Consider the following 19,213-nt stretch of genomic DNA (forward strand, 5'->3'; position numbering starts at 1 on the left):
CTTGTGTTTTTCAATAACCTTTTTGCGTATGTACTTGGAGTGTTCTTTTGTCTTCGTGGTGTAGTTTTTGCCAGGATACTGACTCACCAGCAGTTGGACCTTCCAGATACAGGTGTATTTTTACTACAATCAATTGAAACACCTTGACTGCACACGGTGGCCTCCATTTAGCTAATTACATGGTTTCTAAAACTAATCGGCTAAACCAGTGATGATTTAGTGTGTCATATTAAAGGGGGTGTATACTTATGTAATCAATTATATTTTGTTTTATATCTGTAACTAATTTAGATCACTCTGTAGAGATCTGTTTTCACTTTGACTCGAAAGTGTCTTTTTCTGTTGATCAGGGTCAAAAAAAGCCACATTAAATCCACTGTGATTCAATGTTGTAAGATAACATGTAAACTTCCGAGACGGGGCTGAAAACTTTTTATAGGCACTGTAGACAAGTCACCTGGACCAGATGGTGTACACCCCAGGGTTCTGAAAGAGGTGGCTGAAGAGATTGTGGAGGCATTAGTAATGATCTTTCAAGAATCACTAGATTCTGGAATGGTTCTGGAAGACTGGAAAATTGCAAAATTTCAAATGTGATTACACTCTTCAGGAAGGGAGAGAGGAAGAAGAAAGGAAACTATAGGCCAGTTAGTCTGACGTCAGTGGTTGGGAAGATGTTGAAGCTGATTATTAAGGATATGATTTCGGGATACTTGGGAGGCACATGATAAAACAGGCCATAGTCAGCGTGTTGAAGTTCTTTGAAGAAGTCACAAGCAGGATGGACGAGGGAGAATTGGTTGAACTTGTGTTTTTTAGAAAGCCTTTGACAAGGTGCCACACATGAGACTGCTTAACAAGTTAAGAGCCCATAGTATTACAGGAAAGATACTAGCATGGATAAAGCAGTGGCCGATTGGCAGGAGGCAAAGAGTGGGGATACAGGGAAGTTTTTCTGTTTGGCTGCCAGAGTCTAGTGTTGTTCCACAGGGGTCTATGTTGGGACCGCTTCTTTTTACTTTTTATGCCAATGATTTGGATGACAGAATTGGCGGGTTTGTTGCAAAATTTGCAGACTATTTGAAGATAGGTGGAGGGGTAGGTATTGTTGAGGAAGAAGAGAGGCTACAGAAGGACTTAGACAGGTAAGGAGAATGGGCAAAGAAAAGGCAGATGGAAGTGTATGGTCATGCACTTTTGTAGAAGAAATGAATGGGGTAGACTATTTTCTAAATGGAGAGAAAATACAAAAATCTGAGGTGCAAAGGGTCTTGGGAGTCCTTGTGCAGGATTTCCTAAGGGTTAATTTGCAGGTTGAGCCTGTGGTGAGGAAGGCAAATGCAATGTTAGCATTCATTTCAAGAGGACTAGAATACAAAAGCAAGGATGAAATGTTGAGTCTTTATAAAGCACTGGTGAGGCCTCACTTGGGAGTATTGTGAGAAGATTTGGGCCTCTTAGAAAGAACGTGCTGAAAGTGGTGACGGTTCAAAGGACATTCACAAAAGTGACTCCAGGTTTGAACAGCTTGTTATATAAAGAGTGTTTGATGGCTCTGGGCTTGTATTCACAAGAACTCAGAAGAATGAGGTGTAATTTCATTGAAACCTATTGAATGTTGAAAGCCTTTGATAGCATGGATATAGAGAAGATGTTTCCTATGGTGGGAGAGTCTAGCACCAGAGGATACAGCCTCAGAATAGAGGGGCATCCTTTTAGAACGGAGACAAGAAGGAATTTCTTTAGCCAGAGAGTGTTGAATCTGTGGAGGCCAAGTCTTTATATATATTTAAGGCAGTGGTTGATTGATTCTTGAATAGTCAGGACATCAAAGGTTACGGGGAGAAGACAGGAGATTGGGGCTGAGAGGAAAATTGGATCAACCATGATGGTGGAGCAGACTCGATGGGCCAAATGGCCTAATTCTGCTCCTATGTCTTATGGTCAAATTCATGTAGTCTTCTTCCGTCATAGTATGGTACAGCTTATCAGCATATTGCGTTACTGCATCACCCAGCTCTATCGCCTTACAATTTCAGTATATTCCTATGACTCTGGGTAAACAATCTGACAGATGCAGCATTCCTGATTCCTGAAGTTTTTCATTCCCTACAACCCTACTTGCGTGTGTTCTTCAAGATTTCTAGCAGGTGCAGTATCTCTTGTGTTTATAACCCCACTAGTAATTCACATTTCCACCTCCTTGCCCCCAATCATTCACAACCTTCTTACAGAGCAGTGCCAAGAGAATCAGACACAATATTCACGTTGGGATGAAAGAGATTCAACCTAGCTTCTTCACTTCTGTGGAAACACAAGAGACACTGGGATACTTGGCAACAAACAATCTGCTGCAGGAACTCTTGGAGTTAAGCAGCATTTGTAGAAAGTCAGGAGGAAGGAATTATTGATGTTTAAACAACAACATTTCTATCCACACCTCCCAAAAAATGCAGCTCAACATACTGAGTTCCTCCAGGATATTGTTTGTTGCTCCTATAATTTAATTTCTAGCTGTGTGATCAGAGGGAGCGGGAGAAAGCACATGAGCCCACAAGTGAAGAATTTACTTAGAAAGAAAATGGTAGAAAAAGAACATTGTCAAATTACAGTCACTTTATATTACAAGCAAAATTCAGCAATATCTACAGTCCACTGTGAGGGAGCTCATTATTTAATGGTTGGATTGCTGCATTTCAGATTAAATAGAAGTGACATGGAGTTAGAACTGGGGTGGAAATCCTTTGCTATAAATATTTTTTCATGGAAGAGACTCAAGGGCGGTAGAGAGGTTCAGCAGTTAGTGCTGTTGCACCACTCGGCAGGCCCGGGATCAATCTTCCTCTCAGGTGCTCTCTGCTTGGATTTGGTACATTCTCTCTGTGATTGTGTAGGCTTTCTCTAAGACAAGTGCTCAATTTCCTTACACATCCCAAAGACATGGTGATAGATTGACCATAAGATCATAAGACAAAGGAGCAGAATTAGCTATCCAGCCCATTCAGTCTGCTGCACCATTCAATCATGGCTCATCCTTTTTTGTAATCTCCTCCTCAATCCCAGTTCATGGCCTTCTCCCTATAACCTTTGATGCCATGTCCATTCAAGAACCTATCAATCTCTGCCTTAAATACACCCAATGACCTAGCCTCCACAGCTGCCTGTAGTAACAAATTCCAAATTCACCATCCTCTAGCTAAAGGAATTTCTCTTCATCTCTGTTTTGAAAGGACACCCTCCTATCCTGAGGCTGTGCCCTCTTGTCCTAGACTCTCCCACCATGGGAAACATCCTTTTTACATCTATTCTGTCTAGGCCTTTCAACATTTGAAAGGTTTAAATGAGATTCCCCCTCATCCTTCTGAATTTCAGCGAGTACAGACCCAGAGCCAAACGTTCCTCGTAAGATAACCCTTTCGTTCCTGGAATCATCCTTGTGAACCTCCTCTCTACCCTCTCCAATGCCAGCACATTTTTCTAAGATGAGGAGCCCAAAACCGTTCACAATACTCAAGGTGTGGCATCACCAGTGCCTTATAAAGCCTCAGCATCACATCCTCGCCCTTGTATTCTAGACTTCTTGAAATGAATGCTAACATTGCATTTGCCTTCCTCACCACTGACTCAATCTGCAAGTTAACCTTCAGGGACTCCCAAGTCCCTCTGCGTCTCAGATTCCTGGATTTTCTCCCCATTTAGGAAATAGTCTGCACATTTATTTCTACTACCAAAGTGCATGACCATGCATTTTCCAAGATTGTATTTCATTTGCCACTATTTGCCCATTCTCCTAATCTATCCAAGTCCTTCTGCATCCTACCTGTTTCCACAACACTACCTGCCCCTCCACCAATCTTTGTAGATTAATTGGCTACTGTAAATTACTTCAGTGTTGTGGACTTTTGGAGAATTACAGGGTGGGTGTGAGAGGAAAAATAGTTTACAGAAAAATGAGTGGTAGAATGGCACTGATGGAAAGCTGGCAGAAACTTCCCTTATGTTGTGAGAACAATATTAAATAAGGGAACTATGAGGAATAAAAAATGGACATAAGTAAATGTACAATAGCAACCCAATCACAAATATCAACTCTTATATATCTACTAATCCTGCACTTCCTAAAATCAAATTAATTTGTCCTTCAATTGGCTCACAAGCTACACAAAATCTAATCTGACACCACTCAGCAGCATCTGAAATGTGGATTCTTAGACCACATACTAAACTGGGGCTGATACTGAACTTTCAGGTACATGTAAAAATCCTTGCACAAAGAAGAGAAAGTCTGCAAGTGCTGGAAATCCAAGCCGCGCACACAAAATGCTGGAGGAACTCAGCAGGCCAGGCAACATCTATGAAAAAGACTACAATGGACGTTTTGGGCCAAGACCCTTCAGCAGGACTGGAAAGGAAGATGAAATATCAGAGTAAGAAGGTGAGGGAGGGGAGGAAGTACAAGGTGGTAGGTGATAGGTGAATCTGGGAGGTGGGGGGGGGAAGGTAAAGTAAAGAGCTGGGAAGTTGATTGGTGAAAGAGATACAGGGCTGGAGAAGAGAGAATCTGATAGGAGAGGACAGAAGGCCATGGAAGAAAGAAAAACGGGGAGGAGCGTTAGAGGGAGGTATTGGGCAGGCACGGAGATAAGGTAAGAGAGGGAAAAGGGGATGGGGAATGGTGAAGTTCGGGAAGTCAATATTCATGCCATCAGGTTGGAGGCTACCTAAGTGTGGCCTCATCTCAACAGTAGAGAAGGCAGTGGATTGACATATTGGAATGGGAATGGGAAGTGGAATTAAAATGGGTGGCCACTAGGAGATCCTGCTTTTGCTGGCCGAACACAGTAAGTGACTCCAACAGACTCACAGGTGAAGTGGCGCCTCACCTGGAAGGACTATTTGGGGCCCTGAATGGTAGTGAGGGATAGGTGTAGGGGCCACGTGTTGCACTTGTTCCACTTGTAAGGATAGGTGCCAGGAGGGAGATCAGTGGGGAGGGACAAATGGACAAGGGAGTTGCGTAGGGAGGGATCCTTGCGGTAAGCAGAAAGTGGTTGGGGGAGGGTGGGGGTGAGAAAGATGTGCTTAGTGGTGGGATCCCATTGGAGATGGCGGATGTTCCAGGGAGTTAAGTGCTGGACGCAGAGATCCATGCCTCAATGGCCCATACAGCTACATGGGCTGGAATCAGAGCAAAGGCAAATACCAGACTAAGAGTGGTCCTCTGGGTTCAGAGGTTCAGCTCAGGGCTAACAGCCTTGACTGGTAAAACAAATCTGTTACAGAAACATCAATGATGAATCTTTCTACATCTGAGTGCAATGGTATTCCACCCAGGACTTGCATAACTGACAGTATTGAATACCAAGAAGAAGCAACTGACATGATGAAGGAAGCCCTGAATACCGCCAAGACCAAGACTGAAATTGGTTGGCCAAGGACAGGTTGAGATGGAGGACCTCCATTGTTTCCCTAAATGCCAGTGGTGTGACGGGCAGAAATTAAATAAATAAATTAACCTACTAACTGGTACATCTTTGGATTGTGGGTGGAAACTGGAGCACCCCGAGGAAACTTACATGTGCACAGGAAGGAATGTACAAACTTGCTTACAGAGAACTTGGAATTCAACTGCAACACCTCAAGCTGTAATAGTGTCACGCTAACTGTGACACTATTGTAGCAGCCCAAGTTGTTGTTAAGAACCTTCTTGCTTCAAATGCATACTTACTCTCACTTTGGTCCGTCTTCTCCAGGACTTTCACTTTCATCTCCTTGGTGTCTGCTCCCAACTCACTAGCAAAGAACATAAAATACATCAGGAAATTAGTCGAGACATAACAAAACAGTGTTTAATTCCAGGAACTATTGTGGTGGTGGGTGGGGAGGGGGGTGGTGAAGAATAGGAGTAGGTCATATCAATTAGACATCTCTTTCAAACCACCAACACAGGTGCCATGCAATGAATGACCTCTTTGTGTGCCACCTGTCTCCATGACTTAAGGTGACTCCACTTCACTTGGAGGTGTAATATTAACTGCACTGAATTTTCACCAAAATGAGAATGAATATACCAGGTAATGCCTAGATCCAGCACTTGTTTTAAAAAGTGTATTCACAAGATGTGGTGAGAGACAACACAACATTTATCATTCAACCATAATTGCCCCTGAACTGAGTGGATATTTGGATCATTTAGAAATCAACTGCACTGTAATGGATCCTGAATCAGGCCAGGTAAGGACAGCAAACAGTCTTTCCAGAAGACAGGTAGTCAACTAAATGTGTTTTTAAAAAAAAACAGTTTAACAGTCTTATGGTCACCATTAAGTTACAAGCTCGTAGTAAATATATTCAGACATAGGAGCAGAATTAGGCCATTTGGTCTATCGAGTCTGCTCTACCATTTGATCATGGCTGATTTATTTTCCCTCACAAACCTCATTCCCATGCCTTCCCTCTGTAACCTTTGATGCCACTACTAATCAAGAACCCATCAATCACTGCTTTAAATATACCCAATACCCAATTTTAATTGTTGAATTTAAAAATCCCAGGTACCACACAGGGATTTGAACTCATGTTTCCAGATTAATAGAGCATGTCCCTCAGTGTCAGTCTATCAAGTCAATGGAAGACAATTCTCACCTGTGATGTTCTTGACCACAATGTTTTGCCTAATTTTGTTTTGCGTAGACTGTCTCAGTACATTTAACTGGTTCTCGTCATTTATTGCCTCTCTCTCTCAATGCTCAGGGAATAGAATGACGAATCATCAAAATGGTGTTCTATCTACTAGAATGAGAGTGATATAATAACACTGGACTGGAGTTGAATTTTTTTGACAGTTTACCTTTGTTGCTGAATGGACCTGGATGTTCATAAGTTTGGTACAATGACTTGCACTGTAGGAGGGAACATAATAAGATGACCAGAGTAGTGGCAGGATTTGAAGACCCACCAAGCCACCAAGAACATAATAATAGTTTTCTGAAAAAAGCTGAAAAAATTTAAATATTTGCTGAATGATTCTTCTGCATTTAACCACCTCTCTCACCACAAATACCGGTAACTGACGGGACCAGGTCTTCTCCAAGATACTCCTTCCCTTTCATTTTTGTTTCCCTGTATTATTTTTCGCCCAAATAATCAAAGGCATTTGTTAATAACTACATGTTGACTGTTCCTCCAGTATTGGTTGTTTCCAGTCCCATTTCATATCCCAGACCTTACTCTACCATCATAGGCAAATCAGTTGTTGACTTTACTCAGTTTCTATATGCTGTGGTTATTGGGCACTGATGAGGACCAGCAGATCCCACTCAATCCTAGATAATATTACAAATGCTATATTACCTTTCTCAGATGCTATTTTTCTCCTCCTCCCCCACTTATAACCTTGGTTGATTTGGAACTCCCCAATCCAAATACATCTCTCTCATTGTATCATTGGCTTTTTCTCTTCATTGCCTTGTTATGTATAATTTACATACATTCTCTGTGCTGCTGTCCAACTCTACGTGCTGCAAGCAAGTTTTTCATTGTACTTGTAACCTCGCTGTGCTCATTTGACAATAAATTTGACTCAGCATGACTTGAACTAATGGTCAGAACATAAAGGTCTACTCATCTTAGATACAGATTTCAGAATTTTTAGATGGATAATATGTTCTGTGGTCAATATGCAGAAGTTCTTCATGGAAATCTAAAACTTTCTCTGCCCTATAGCTATCCATAAATGGGAAGATTCTGGAAATTGAGATTCTTTGTTTTGCAGTAAGATATACAAGATGAATGTGTAAAAACTGCTTACAAGGTTAGTTCATCGTTCCACTTCAGATCAGTGTTTGGACTCTGGGATGTGGGTGTCACAGATCTGGTTCTTTTCAGCTGTGCAGGTCTATCAAGCTCCATCACACAGCACAGTTCTCCACCACCTGCAAATTAGGAGATAATGACATCAGAATAGTATACCTGTAATCCGTGACTGTCACACAGCAGAATTGTACAGCCATAATTCATGACTACAACAATATTCTATGAGGGGTGATTGATAAGTTTGTGGCCTAAGGTAGAAGGAGTCAATTTTAGAAAACCTAGCGCATTGATTTTTCAACATAGTCCCCTTCTACATGTACACACTTAGTCCAGTGGTCATGTAGCATACGGATTCTTCTTTGTAGAAGTGGTCCATAGCAGGGTGATTGATAAGTTCATGGCCTAAGGTAGAAGGAGATGAGTTATACAGCTCTTGTTACATGCACATGGATTTCAACTCTGAGTGAAAACGCAGAAAGTTTGAAGTTAATATCCCCTTCTACCTTAGGCCACAAACTTATCAATCACTGCTTGTAACTGTAATTAAGATGTTTGATGTTGGCCAGTGATTAGAAGTTTGAAGATTCTTGGTGCAAGTCCCACTACATTTGGTGCACATGATCTGTTCGGAAATTTTAGTATAAAATGGAATGGGTGCTGCAATGTTGGAGATGATGCCTTTTCGATGAATTCTCCAGGAAAGCTCTGAGAATATCCTGATATTTTGTTTTGAAGAAATGTGGACATCTTATCCAGGATCAAACAATTTTCTCCAACTAAGACTGCAAAAATAGCTCATTGCTTTTGGTCTCCAAAAAATACTTCTGTTAACTGTAAGGTTGTGTTCAGAAGTATTTGATTGGATGTGAAGCTATTTCATTCACACCAAGCATGTGAAAAAAAATTGCCAATATAACTTATTTCTGTAACTGTCTACTTCTTATGGATTTAATATCTGTTACAATTTCCCACGTCACTGCCCCCTACCATCACTCAACAGTCAACAATCAATGGGAATCCATTCAACAACCTTCTGCCAATTTATCTACTGGAAGGGAAAGGTTTGGCTTGTTATTTACCAGTTAACTTTGATTATGAAAATGGATGATGATGAATATTTTCTTTGATGTCGTTTTCTTCTCTGTTTTGTCACTATAGGTATTAGATGTCCTGTAAAAGACCATTTAAGTTGCCATGGCTACCTGACCTTTGACACCTAGTGTTACCAAGGTGTTAAGCCACCTGTGGCCAGTTTGACTGCACACTTGTGCCATATTCTTGCACAGGTGTGTGGTGACACCAGTGAACAGGGACTCAAGAAGATTTTCAGTGCCGACGAGATGGTGATGTGATAAAGGTCTTCTGAATAATGAAGAGCTACATTGTGGTAAATAGCCATAGGTTGTTCAGGAACAAAACAAGAACAGTCTTAAAAGGATTTCATTTGTTTTGATAATTAGCAGGTGGAATTCTTTGTCAGATGCAGAATTCCTAGATTGCTAAGAAAGAATCATTGTTTAAAGTTACAGAATAATAATGGACAGAAGAACAGAACAGGGAATGAGAATAGACAAATAACAGCACAGGTTTGTGGGCAGCATCTCTCTATGCACACCATTCTGTAGGGATCCAATCCAGGAACACCAAGTGATCTAATTCTTTCTATCAATAATTGTGAGGCACTCCAAGAACCACCAAATTATGGGATGAATTGTTTCATGTAATCCAAAAGCCTTACCCACTTCTTCCACTCTGCTGATATTGGCCTTCAGCTGTCTGACCACCAGTTTACCCCCAGCATTAAGTGTGATCTTTGATGGAGGAGTCGAGGCTTTACCAGGTTTCTCCCCTGCCACCTAAGTGGAAGGAAAAAAGCAGTTACTTGGACAAATTTGAAGGGTGGCACAGTAGCATGATGGCTAACACAACACTCCTCAGTGGCAACGGTCACCAACTGGGCTTCAATTTAACAGCATCCCTTTAGAACAGAGATGAGGAGGGATTCCTTTAGCCAGAGGGTGGTGAATCTGTGGGATTCATTGCCACAGATGGCTGTGGAGAGCTAGTCATTGGGTATATTTAAAATGGAGGTTGATAGGTTCTTGATTAGTAAGTGTCAAAGGTTACAGGGAGAAAGCAATAGAATGGGGTTGAGAGGGAAAATAAATCAGCCATGATGGAATGGCAGAGCAGAATCCATGGGCTGAATGGCCTAATTATGCTCCTATGTCTTATGGTCTAATTCACACCACTGTTTGTAAAGAGTTTGTATGTTTTTCCTGTGACCACATGGGTTTCCTCCTAAATTCCAAAGACATACGATTTAGGTTTAGTGAGTTGTGGCCATGCTATGATGGTGCCAGAAGTGTGGCGCACTTGTGGGCTGCCTCAGTACACTCTTAGACTGGGTTAGTCTTTGACACAAACAACTCATTTCACTGTATGTTTTACTGTTTCATTGTACATATGACAAATAAAGTGAATCTCTTTAAATTTGCCCAAATTCTACTGTGGCAATCACAAGGTTTCACGGTCCCCATTATAGATACCAACCTCGGTGGAAATGGGAACTCTGAATATTCATTCAAATCACTGGATTTCCAGCAACACGCTATTGTATCAATATAGAGTCATAGAGCACTACAGCACAGAAACAGGCCTTTTGTTCCATCTAGTCTGTGCCAAACTGTTATTCTACCTAGCCTCATTGACCCACACCTGGATCATAGCCCTCACATCTATGTACTTATCCAAACTTCTAAAGTTTGCAATTGAACCCACATCCACCACTTCCACTGGCAGATCACACCGTCTGAGTGAAAGTGTTCCTCCTCAGCTTCCCATTTCACCTTTAACCATTGCCCTCCAGTTCCAGTCTCACCCAACCTCAGTGGAAAAAGAATGCTTGCAATTACCCTATGTATATCCCTCATAATTTTGTATTATCTCCCTAAGATCATCCTCCTATGCTCCAGGGAATAAATTCCTAACATGTTGACCCTTTCCCTATAATTCAGATTCTCAAATCTCAGCAACATTCTCATATATGGTCTCTGTATAAATATCAGCTGCATAATCACCAGCGAGGGAACAGTGGAGGCAGCAATGTCCTCAAAGTTCTAAACACAAAGAAGACAAGAGAAAACAGTGCAGGGACTAATACAAACTAAACTGAAAACCTTCTGCAGATCATTAAGAACTGTAAGGATTCTAAATATTCAATCTCATGTTGGTTTCCTGCCATAAGCCCTTTGCAATATTCAACACTACCAACCTCAACAGGGCTCAACATTGGCAGAGTGGTACAATGGCCAGCAAATGCAATTCTGCCTATTGGTGCCCTATTATATCCAATTTAACACTTGCATTGCTCTAAAAATGCTTTTCAGCAATATCTATGATGCTCCATCTTCTGGAGTACTGTAGTTAGAAAGGGTATAAAGAACTCAACCCTATTGAAGGTGATATCTCCAATACACAGTTACTACCTACCACTGTGTTTGTGATGTGTGCCTCGAGATTGATCAACATGGCTGGATTGGTGCTGACAATTGTATCCTCGATCAATTCTTTGATGGTGGAGATGTCTGCTTTCCCATCATTCTCCTGCCCAGACAAAAGTTCAGGTAAATAATCCAGCATTTCCCTTGGAAAATCGGTGTGCTAGTAGAAGAAAGAACACAAACGCTCCCTACACAGTCAACAGATTTGATATCAATCATAATTTGTATTATAAAATAGAACATTACAGTACAGGCCCTTCAGCCCATGATGTTGTGCTGACCTTTTAACCAACTCCAAGATCAATCTCACATCACATGCCAGTGATAATAAACCTGATTCTGATCTAACCCTTACCTCCTGCATAACCTTCAATTTTTTTTTCATCCATGTGCCTATCTCTTATATGTCCCTAACGTATCTGTCTCTACCACCACCCCTAGCAGGGTGTTTCATGCGCTCACCCCTGTCTGTGTACAAAAAAACACTACCTCTGACACCCTCCCTCTATTTTCCTCCAATCACCTTAAAATTATGACCTCTCGTATTAGTTATTTCAACCCTGGGAAAATGTCTCTGGCTGTCCACTCTATCTATACTTCTTATCATCTTGTACATCTCTAATCCTCCTTTGATCCAGATAGAAAAGTCCTAGCTTGCACAACCTATCCTCACAAGACATGCTCTCTAATCCAGACAACATCCTGCTAAATATCCTCTGCACCCTCTCTAAAGCTTCCACATCCTTCCTATAAATGATGTGACCAGAAATGAACATAATACTCCAAGTATGCTCTAACCAGGTTTTTACAGAGCTGCAACATAAACCTCATGGCTCTTGAACTCAGTCCCCTGACTAATGAAGGTCAACACATCAAATGCCTTCTTAACCATCCTATCAACTTGTGCAGCAACTTTGTGGGATCTGTAGACATGGACCCCAAGATCCCTCTGTTCCTCCACACTAAGAATCTTGCCATTAACCCTGTACTCTGCCTTCAAGTTCGACCTTTCAAAGTAAATCACTTTGCACTTTTCAGGATTGAACTTCAGAAATTGGTTGAGACATCTGCTGAATAGAAGTCTGGTAAAGAAAGAAACAAGGCAACATGAACTAACATAATTAAATACATACCTAAAGTAATACCAGTTCGCACTACACCTGGCTACAAATTTTGTGAATGCGATATATGCATTACTACAATGCATTGTCTTACAAATGTAAAACCTGGAAGATCGATTCCCAGATGGTAATACCTTTAAAATGCACGGTGTACCAATAACGTTCGAATAACACTAAACACAATATTGCTGGTACTTTATTATATTAATGAGGTTTTATTGCTGTCATTTTTAAATACACGATCCAGAGAATAGGGAAGCCACTTTTATGCCAATTGATTGTTAATATGCACATGCAGAGGGGGAAAGTTGTTTTCCAAAGTAAATGCCCAAATTGTATAGGGATTCACTTTCAAATACTCAAGAAAGTATAATTAGCCTCTGACCATCTCAGACTGAGCATTCCACTGCTGTCTGTAAGGAGTTTGTAAATTCTTCCTGTGACCACATGGGTTTCCTTCAGGTGCTCCAGTTTCTTCCCACATTCCCAAGTCAAAAGATTTAGAGTTAGTAAATTGGGGCATGAGCAGAGAATGTTTGCTGACTTCTATAATGAATTCCATTCAATACATTCCTCATTATGACGTTTGTTTCGAAATACGCACCTTTCCTGATATATTCTCATTGCTCCCTGTGCCTCACTGGAACACTGCTCAAGTTGATATGTGTTTGAGAACTAACACAGATGATCGCACTAGCAACAGCAAGTAGCAGGGATCTTCTGTATTCAACAGGGACTGGTGGTCGGCAAGCCATTGAACAGCATTGTCTTTAAGTCCATTTCTCATTCCTCCATTTACATATCATCACTTGATTACAATTCTCGCTCAAGTCAAATTAAACTTCTAGAATATTTATTTTTCTCTTACCCCTCGCTGTAGTTTAGGAGTAACTGTGAGGGACAGAGCAGGGGGCTCCTTGAATGACCAAGTGACTAGCAGGCCTTTCATCTCTGCTTCTTCCAAACAGATCTCCATCTGTAATAACAAAAGAAAACAGTTCACAAAGTACCCACCCACCTTCTCCTCACCTGGTATCATCTATCACCTCCTAGCTTATACTTCTCCTGCCCCTACCTTCTTACTCTGGCTTCTTCCCTCTTCCTTTCCAATCCTGATGAGGGGTCTTGGCCTGAAATGTCAGCTCTTTATTCCTTTCTACAGAGGCTGCTTGACCCACAGAGTTCCTCCAGCATTTTGTCTGTGTGACTTCACAAAGTGACAGAGTGGCTGTCATGTGTACATCATGTTTGATGACTGTTCAAGTATACTCCTCTAGATGGCCCTAGAGTCCAGCACATTCACAGCGATAAGCAGTGTCACGTGATGTAATCAGACAGCCTGACAGCTGTGAAACATCAAGAGTCAGCAATATATATGAAGCTAAGACTCTGTTGATTCTTGCTGGGGTACAATTTCATGGCCATATTCGAACACCTCAGCCAGGTGATAATGGGCTCACTTTCAAGGACTCATTTTATCAATATTTATTATTATTATTACTTCCTTTTTTTCCTTTTTGTACTTGCAATTTGTTGCCTTTTGCACATTGGTTGTTTGTCCATCCTGTTGGGTGTGGTCTTTGATTGATTCTATTGTGGTTCTTGTATTTACTGTGATTAACCACAAGAAAATAAATATCAGGGCTGTATATGGTGACATATATGTATTTTGATAATAACTTTATTTTGCACTTTGAACCTTTGAATCTCAATGCAGAAAAATGGAAGGAAGCATAGATCATCTTGCTGTAAACCCAGTGCTGATTCTTCTCATTTCCTCTACTCTCAGTAGCTACTCCAATTTCACCACCCTAGTCAGATAGGCTCCATCTGAACCTGTGCCTAACTACGGTGCGAATGGGTAACTATGATGTTGTTGGGATAACGGAGACATGGCTGCAGGGAGATCAGACCTGGGAAATGAATGTACAAGGGTATACGTGCTATCGTAGGGACAGAAATGTGGGCAGAGGGGGTGGGGTGGCCCTGTTGGTGAGGAATGAGATTCAGTCCTTTGCAAGGGGGGACATAGGGTCAGGAGAAGTAGAGTCTGTGTGGATAGAACTGAGGAACAGTAAGGGCAAAAGGACCCAAATGGGTGTTGTCTACAGGCCACCAAACAGTAGCATGGATGTTGGGTGCAAGTTGAATAGGGAGTTAACATTGGCATGTGGCAAAGGTAATGTCGCAGTAGTTATGGGGGATTTCAACATGCAGGTGAACTGGGAGAATCAGGTTGGTGCTGGACCACAGGACAGGGAGTTTGTAGAGTGCCTACGGGATGCATTCTTGGAACAGCTTGTACGAGAGCCGACCAGGGAAAAGACTATTCTGGATTTAGTGTTATGTAATGAACAGGATTTGATAAGCGATCTTGCAGTAAAGGAGCCATTAGGAGGTAGTGATCATAATATGATAAGTTTTTATCTGCAATTTGAGAAGGATAAGGGCAGCTCGGAGGTGTCAGTGTTGCAATTGAACAGGGGAAACTATGGAGCCATGAGGGAGGAGCTGGCCAAAGTTGACTGGACGGATAGCCTAGCAGAAAAGACAGTGGAACAGCAATGGCAGGTATTCTTGGGAATAATGCACAAGGTGCAAAATCAGTTCATCCCCCAGAGAAGGAAGGATTCAAAGGGGGGAAAGGGGCCACAGTGGTTGACAAAGGAAGTCAGAGATTGCATAGCATTAAAAAAAAGGAAGTATGACAGAGCTAAGGTGAGTGGGAGGACAGATGATTGGGAAGTTTTTAAGGAACAACAGAACTTAACTAAAAAGACAATACGGGGAGAAAAAATGAGGTACAAACGCAAGCTAGCCAGGAATATAAAGGAAGATAGCAAAAGCTTTTTTTTAGGTATGTGAAGAGAAAGAAGGTAGTTAAGAACAATGTTGGGCCCTTGAAGAATGAATTGGGTGAAATTGTTATGGGAAACAGAGAAATGGCAGAAGAATTTAATGAGTACTTTAGATCTGTTTTCACTAAGGAAGACACAAGCAATCTCCCAGATGTATGGATGGGCCAAGGACATAGGGTAACAGAGGAAATGAAACAGATTGACATTAGGAAGGAAACGGTGATGAGAAGACTGATGGGACTGAAGGCTGACAAATCCCCAGGTCCAGATGGTCTGCATCCTAGGGTACTAAAGGAGGTGGCCCTGGAAATTGCGGATGCATTGGTAATCATTTTCCAATGTTCCTTAGATTCAGGATCAGTTCCTGAGGATTGGAGAATGGCTAATGTTATCCCACTTTTTAAGAAAGGAGGGAGGGAGAAAACGGAGAACTATCGACCTGTCAGCCTGACATCGGTGGTGGGGAAGATGCTAGAGTCCATTATTAAGGATGAAATAGTGGCATATCTAGATAGCAGTGATAGGATTGGGCCGAGCCAGCATGGATTTACCAAGGGCAAATCATGCTTGACTAATTTGTTGGAGTTTTTCGAGGATGTAACCAGGAAGTTAGACGGGGGAGATCCAGTGGATGTAGTGTACCTCGATTTTCAGAAGGCATTTGATAAGGTCCCACATAGGAGATTGGTGGGTAAAATCAAAGCTCAGGGCATCGGGGGGAAGACATTGACATGGATAGAAAACTGGTTGGCAGATAGAAAGCAAAGGGTAGCAGTGAATGGGTGTTTCTTGGAATGGCAGGTGGTGACTAGTGGGGTGCCACAGGGCTCGGTATTGGGACCACAGCTGTTTACAATTTACGTCAACGATTTAGATGAAGGCATTGAGAATAACATCAGCAAATTTGCTGATGATACTAAGCTGGGTGGCAGTGTGACATGTGATGAGGATGTTAGGAGAATTCAGGGTGACTTGGATAGGCTGGGTGAGTGGGCAGATACTTGGCAGATGACGTTTAATGTGAATAAGTGTGAGGTTATCCACTTTGGGAGTAAGAACAGGAAGGCAGATTATTATCCACTTTGGGAGTAAGAACAGGAAGGCAGATTATTATCTGAACGGTTTAGAGTTAGGTAAGGGAGAAATACAAAGAGATCTAGGAGTCCTTGTTCATCAGTCACTGAAGGTGAATGAGCAAGTGCAGCAGGCAGTGAAGAAGGCTAATGGAATGTTGGCCTTTATTACAAAGGGAATTGAGTACAAGAGCAAGGAAATCCTCTTGCATTTGTACAGAGCCCTAGTGAGACCACACCTGGAGTATTGTGTACAGTTTTGGTCTCCAGGGTTAAGGAAGGACATCCTGGCTGTAGAGGAAGTGCAGCGTAGATTCACGAGGTTAATTCCTGGGATGTCTGGACTGTCTTACGCAGAGACGTTAGAGAGACTGGGCTTGTACACGCTGGAATTAAAGAGATTGAGAGGGGATCTGATTGAAACATATAAGATTATTAAGGGATTGGACAAGATAGAGGCAGGAAATATGTTCCAGATGCTGGGAGAGTCCAGTACCAGAGGGCATGGTTTGAGAATAAGGGGTAGGTCATTTAGGACAGAGTTGAGGAAAAACTTCTTCTCCCAGAGAGTTGTGGGGGTCTGGAATGCACTGCCTCGGAAGGTAGTGGAGGCCAATTCTCTGGATGCTTTCAAGAAGGAGCTAGATAGGTATCTTATGGATAGGGGAATCAAGGGATATGGGGACAAGGCAGGAACCGGGTATTGATAGTAGATGATCAGCCATGATCTCAAAATGGTGGTGCAGGCTTGAAGGGCCGAATGGTCTACTTCTGCACCTATTGTCTATTGTCCCTACTTTGCTGTCAATTCAAATCGATCAGTTTGAACACCTAGAGTCCTGAACTTTTTGAAAACTTTAAAGCAAAAAGCTTGGCAGCATGGTAGCACAGCAGTTAGTGTAATACTTTACAGCACCAGTGATTAGAAGTTCAATTCCCACTGCTGGCTGTAAGGAATTTGTACATTTTCCCTATGACCTGTCCAATTTCCTCCCAAATTCCAAAAAAGTATAGGTTAGGCTTGGTAAGTTGTGGGCATGCTATGTTGGTGCCAGAAGTGTGTCAACATGTGCGGGGTGCCCCCAAGACATCCATGGGCTGTGTTAGTTGTTGATGCAAAATGATGCATTTCACTGTATGTTTCGATATTTTGATGTACATGTGACATCTGAACTTTTTGATCAATAAGATAATGGCTGATCATCTATCTTGACACCAATTTCCAGCACTACCCCTTCAACTCCTAGGCTTCTTTAATCTACAGATCCCAAACAATTCTCCTCGTTTCTGCACAAATGGCCTACTTTTTGAAATTCTTTATGTGCTGTAACTGCTTTTCTCATTCTGTCTCTCCTGAAAGATTATATAGGTCAGGCCTTTATTCTTTGGAACATAGAAGATTGAGAGGAGATTTGATAGTGGTATACAAAATTATTAAGGGTATAAATAGGGTAAATTCAAGCAGGCTTTTTCCATTGAGGTTAAGTGGGACTACAACCAGAGGTCATGGGTTAAGGGTGAAAGGTACAAACTTTAAGGGGGCCATGCAAGGGGAATAGGAACCAGAGTGTCAGAACAGTTAGTGGAGAGGTTAGGGTGGCTGATGTTGGTAAGACCTCAGACAAAGTCAACAATCAAAAGGTTGAGCATGGTGTGACTAGTGTCCTGAGCTGTCTATATTTCACTGCAGGTACCGTAGGAAAGGTGGATGAGCTCAGGGCATGGATTAACACCTGGAATTATGACATAGTAGCCATTAGTGAGACTTGGTTGCAGGAGGGACAGGACTGGAAGCACAATATCCCAGGGTTCTGTTGTTTTAGATATGACAGAGCGGGAGGGATTAAAGGGGGAGGGGTGGCGTTACTGATCAGGGAAAATGTCACGGCAGTGCTCAGTCAGGACAGACTGGAAAACTCAACTAGTGAGGCATTATGGGCGTTACTTAGAAATAAGAAAGTTATGACCACATTAATGGAACTATATTACACACCACCCAACAGTCCATGGGATTTAGAGAAACAAAATTGTACAGAGATCGCAGAATGCTGCAAGAAACATAAGGTTGCTATAGTAGGTGATTTTTAACTTTCCACGTATTGACAGAAGCTCACATTCTGTAAAAGGGCCAGATGGGATAGAGTTTGTCAAATCTGTTCCCAAGGAGAGAGTGTGTGATACTGGATCTGCTACTAGGGAATGAGACAGGGCAGGTGACATAAGTTTGTGCAGGTGAACACTTTGCATCAAATTATCATAATGCCAATAGTTTCAAAGTAAATATGCAAAAAGAGGTAGGTCTGGTTCACGGGTTGAGATTCTAAATTGGAGAAAGGCCAGTTTTGATGGTATCAGATATGATCTGGCAAGTGTGGATTGGGACAGGCTGTTTTCTGGCAAAGGTGTACTTGGTAAGTGAGAGGCCTTTAAAAGTGAAATTTTTAAGTACTACATTTTTAAGTGCCTGTCAGAATAAAAGGTAAAGATAACAAGTGTCGGGAACCTTGGGTTTTCAAGAGATATTGAGACCCTGGTTAAGATTTAAAAAAAGGTGCATAGCAGGTATATGCAGGTATGAACAAATGTGGTGTTTATGGAGTACAAGACACTCAAGAAAGAAATCAAGAGAGCTAAAAGAAGGCATGAGGTTGCCCTAGCAGACAAGGTGATGGAGAATCCCAAGGGATTCTATAGATATGTTAAGAGCTAAAGGATTTCAAGGGACAAAATTGGTCCTCTAGAAGATCAGAAAGGTAATCCATGTGTGGAGCCAAAACAGATGGATGGAAATCTTCAATTTTTTTTTGCATCTGTATTTACTCGGGAGATAGACACAGAGTCTG

The 19,213-nt window shown here is 41.8% G+C and overlaps 1 protein-coding gene across 3 annotated transcripts in view; it reads right to left on the minus strand.

Moving 5' to 3' along the window:
* c2cd2l (c2cd2 like) overlaps nt 1-19,213 on the minus strand; it is a 136,166-nt gene that overhangs the window by 15,595 nt on the left and 101,358 nt on the right. For all 3 annotated transcript variants that reach the window (XM_073030072.1, XM_073030073.1, XM_073030071.1), the window contains 5 exons: nt 13,308-13,415; nt 11,308-11,421; nt 9,554-9,671; nt 7,811-7,934; nt 5,729-5,793 (listed from right to left, as the gene is read on the minus strand). In XM_073030072.1, the coding sequence (XP_072886173.1) occupies nt 5,729-5,793; nt 7,811-7,934; nt 9,554-9,671; nt 11,308-11,421; nt 13,308-13,415 (529 nt within the window). The remainder of the gene's footprint in view (nt 1-5,728; nt 5,794-7,810; nt 7,935-9,553; nt 9,672-11,307; nt 11,422-13,307; nt 13,416-19,213) is intronic.

This window comes from Hemitrygon akajei, chromosome 26 (assembly GCF_048418815.1).
Source record: "Hemitrygon akajei chromosome 26, sHemAka1.3, whole genome shotgun sequence".
NCBI lineage: Eukaryota > Metazoa > Chordata > Chondrichthyes > Myliobatiformes > Dasyatidae > Hemitrygon > Hemitrygon akajei.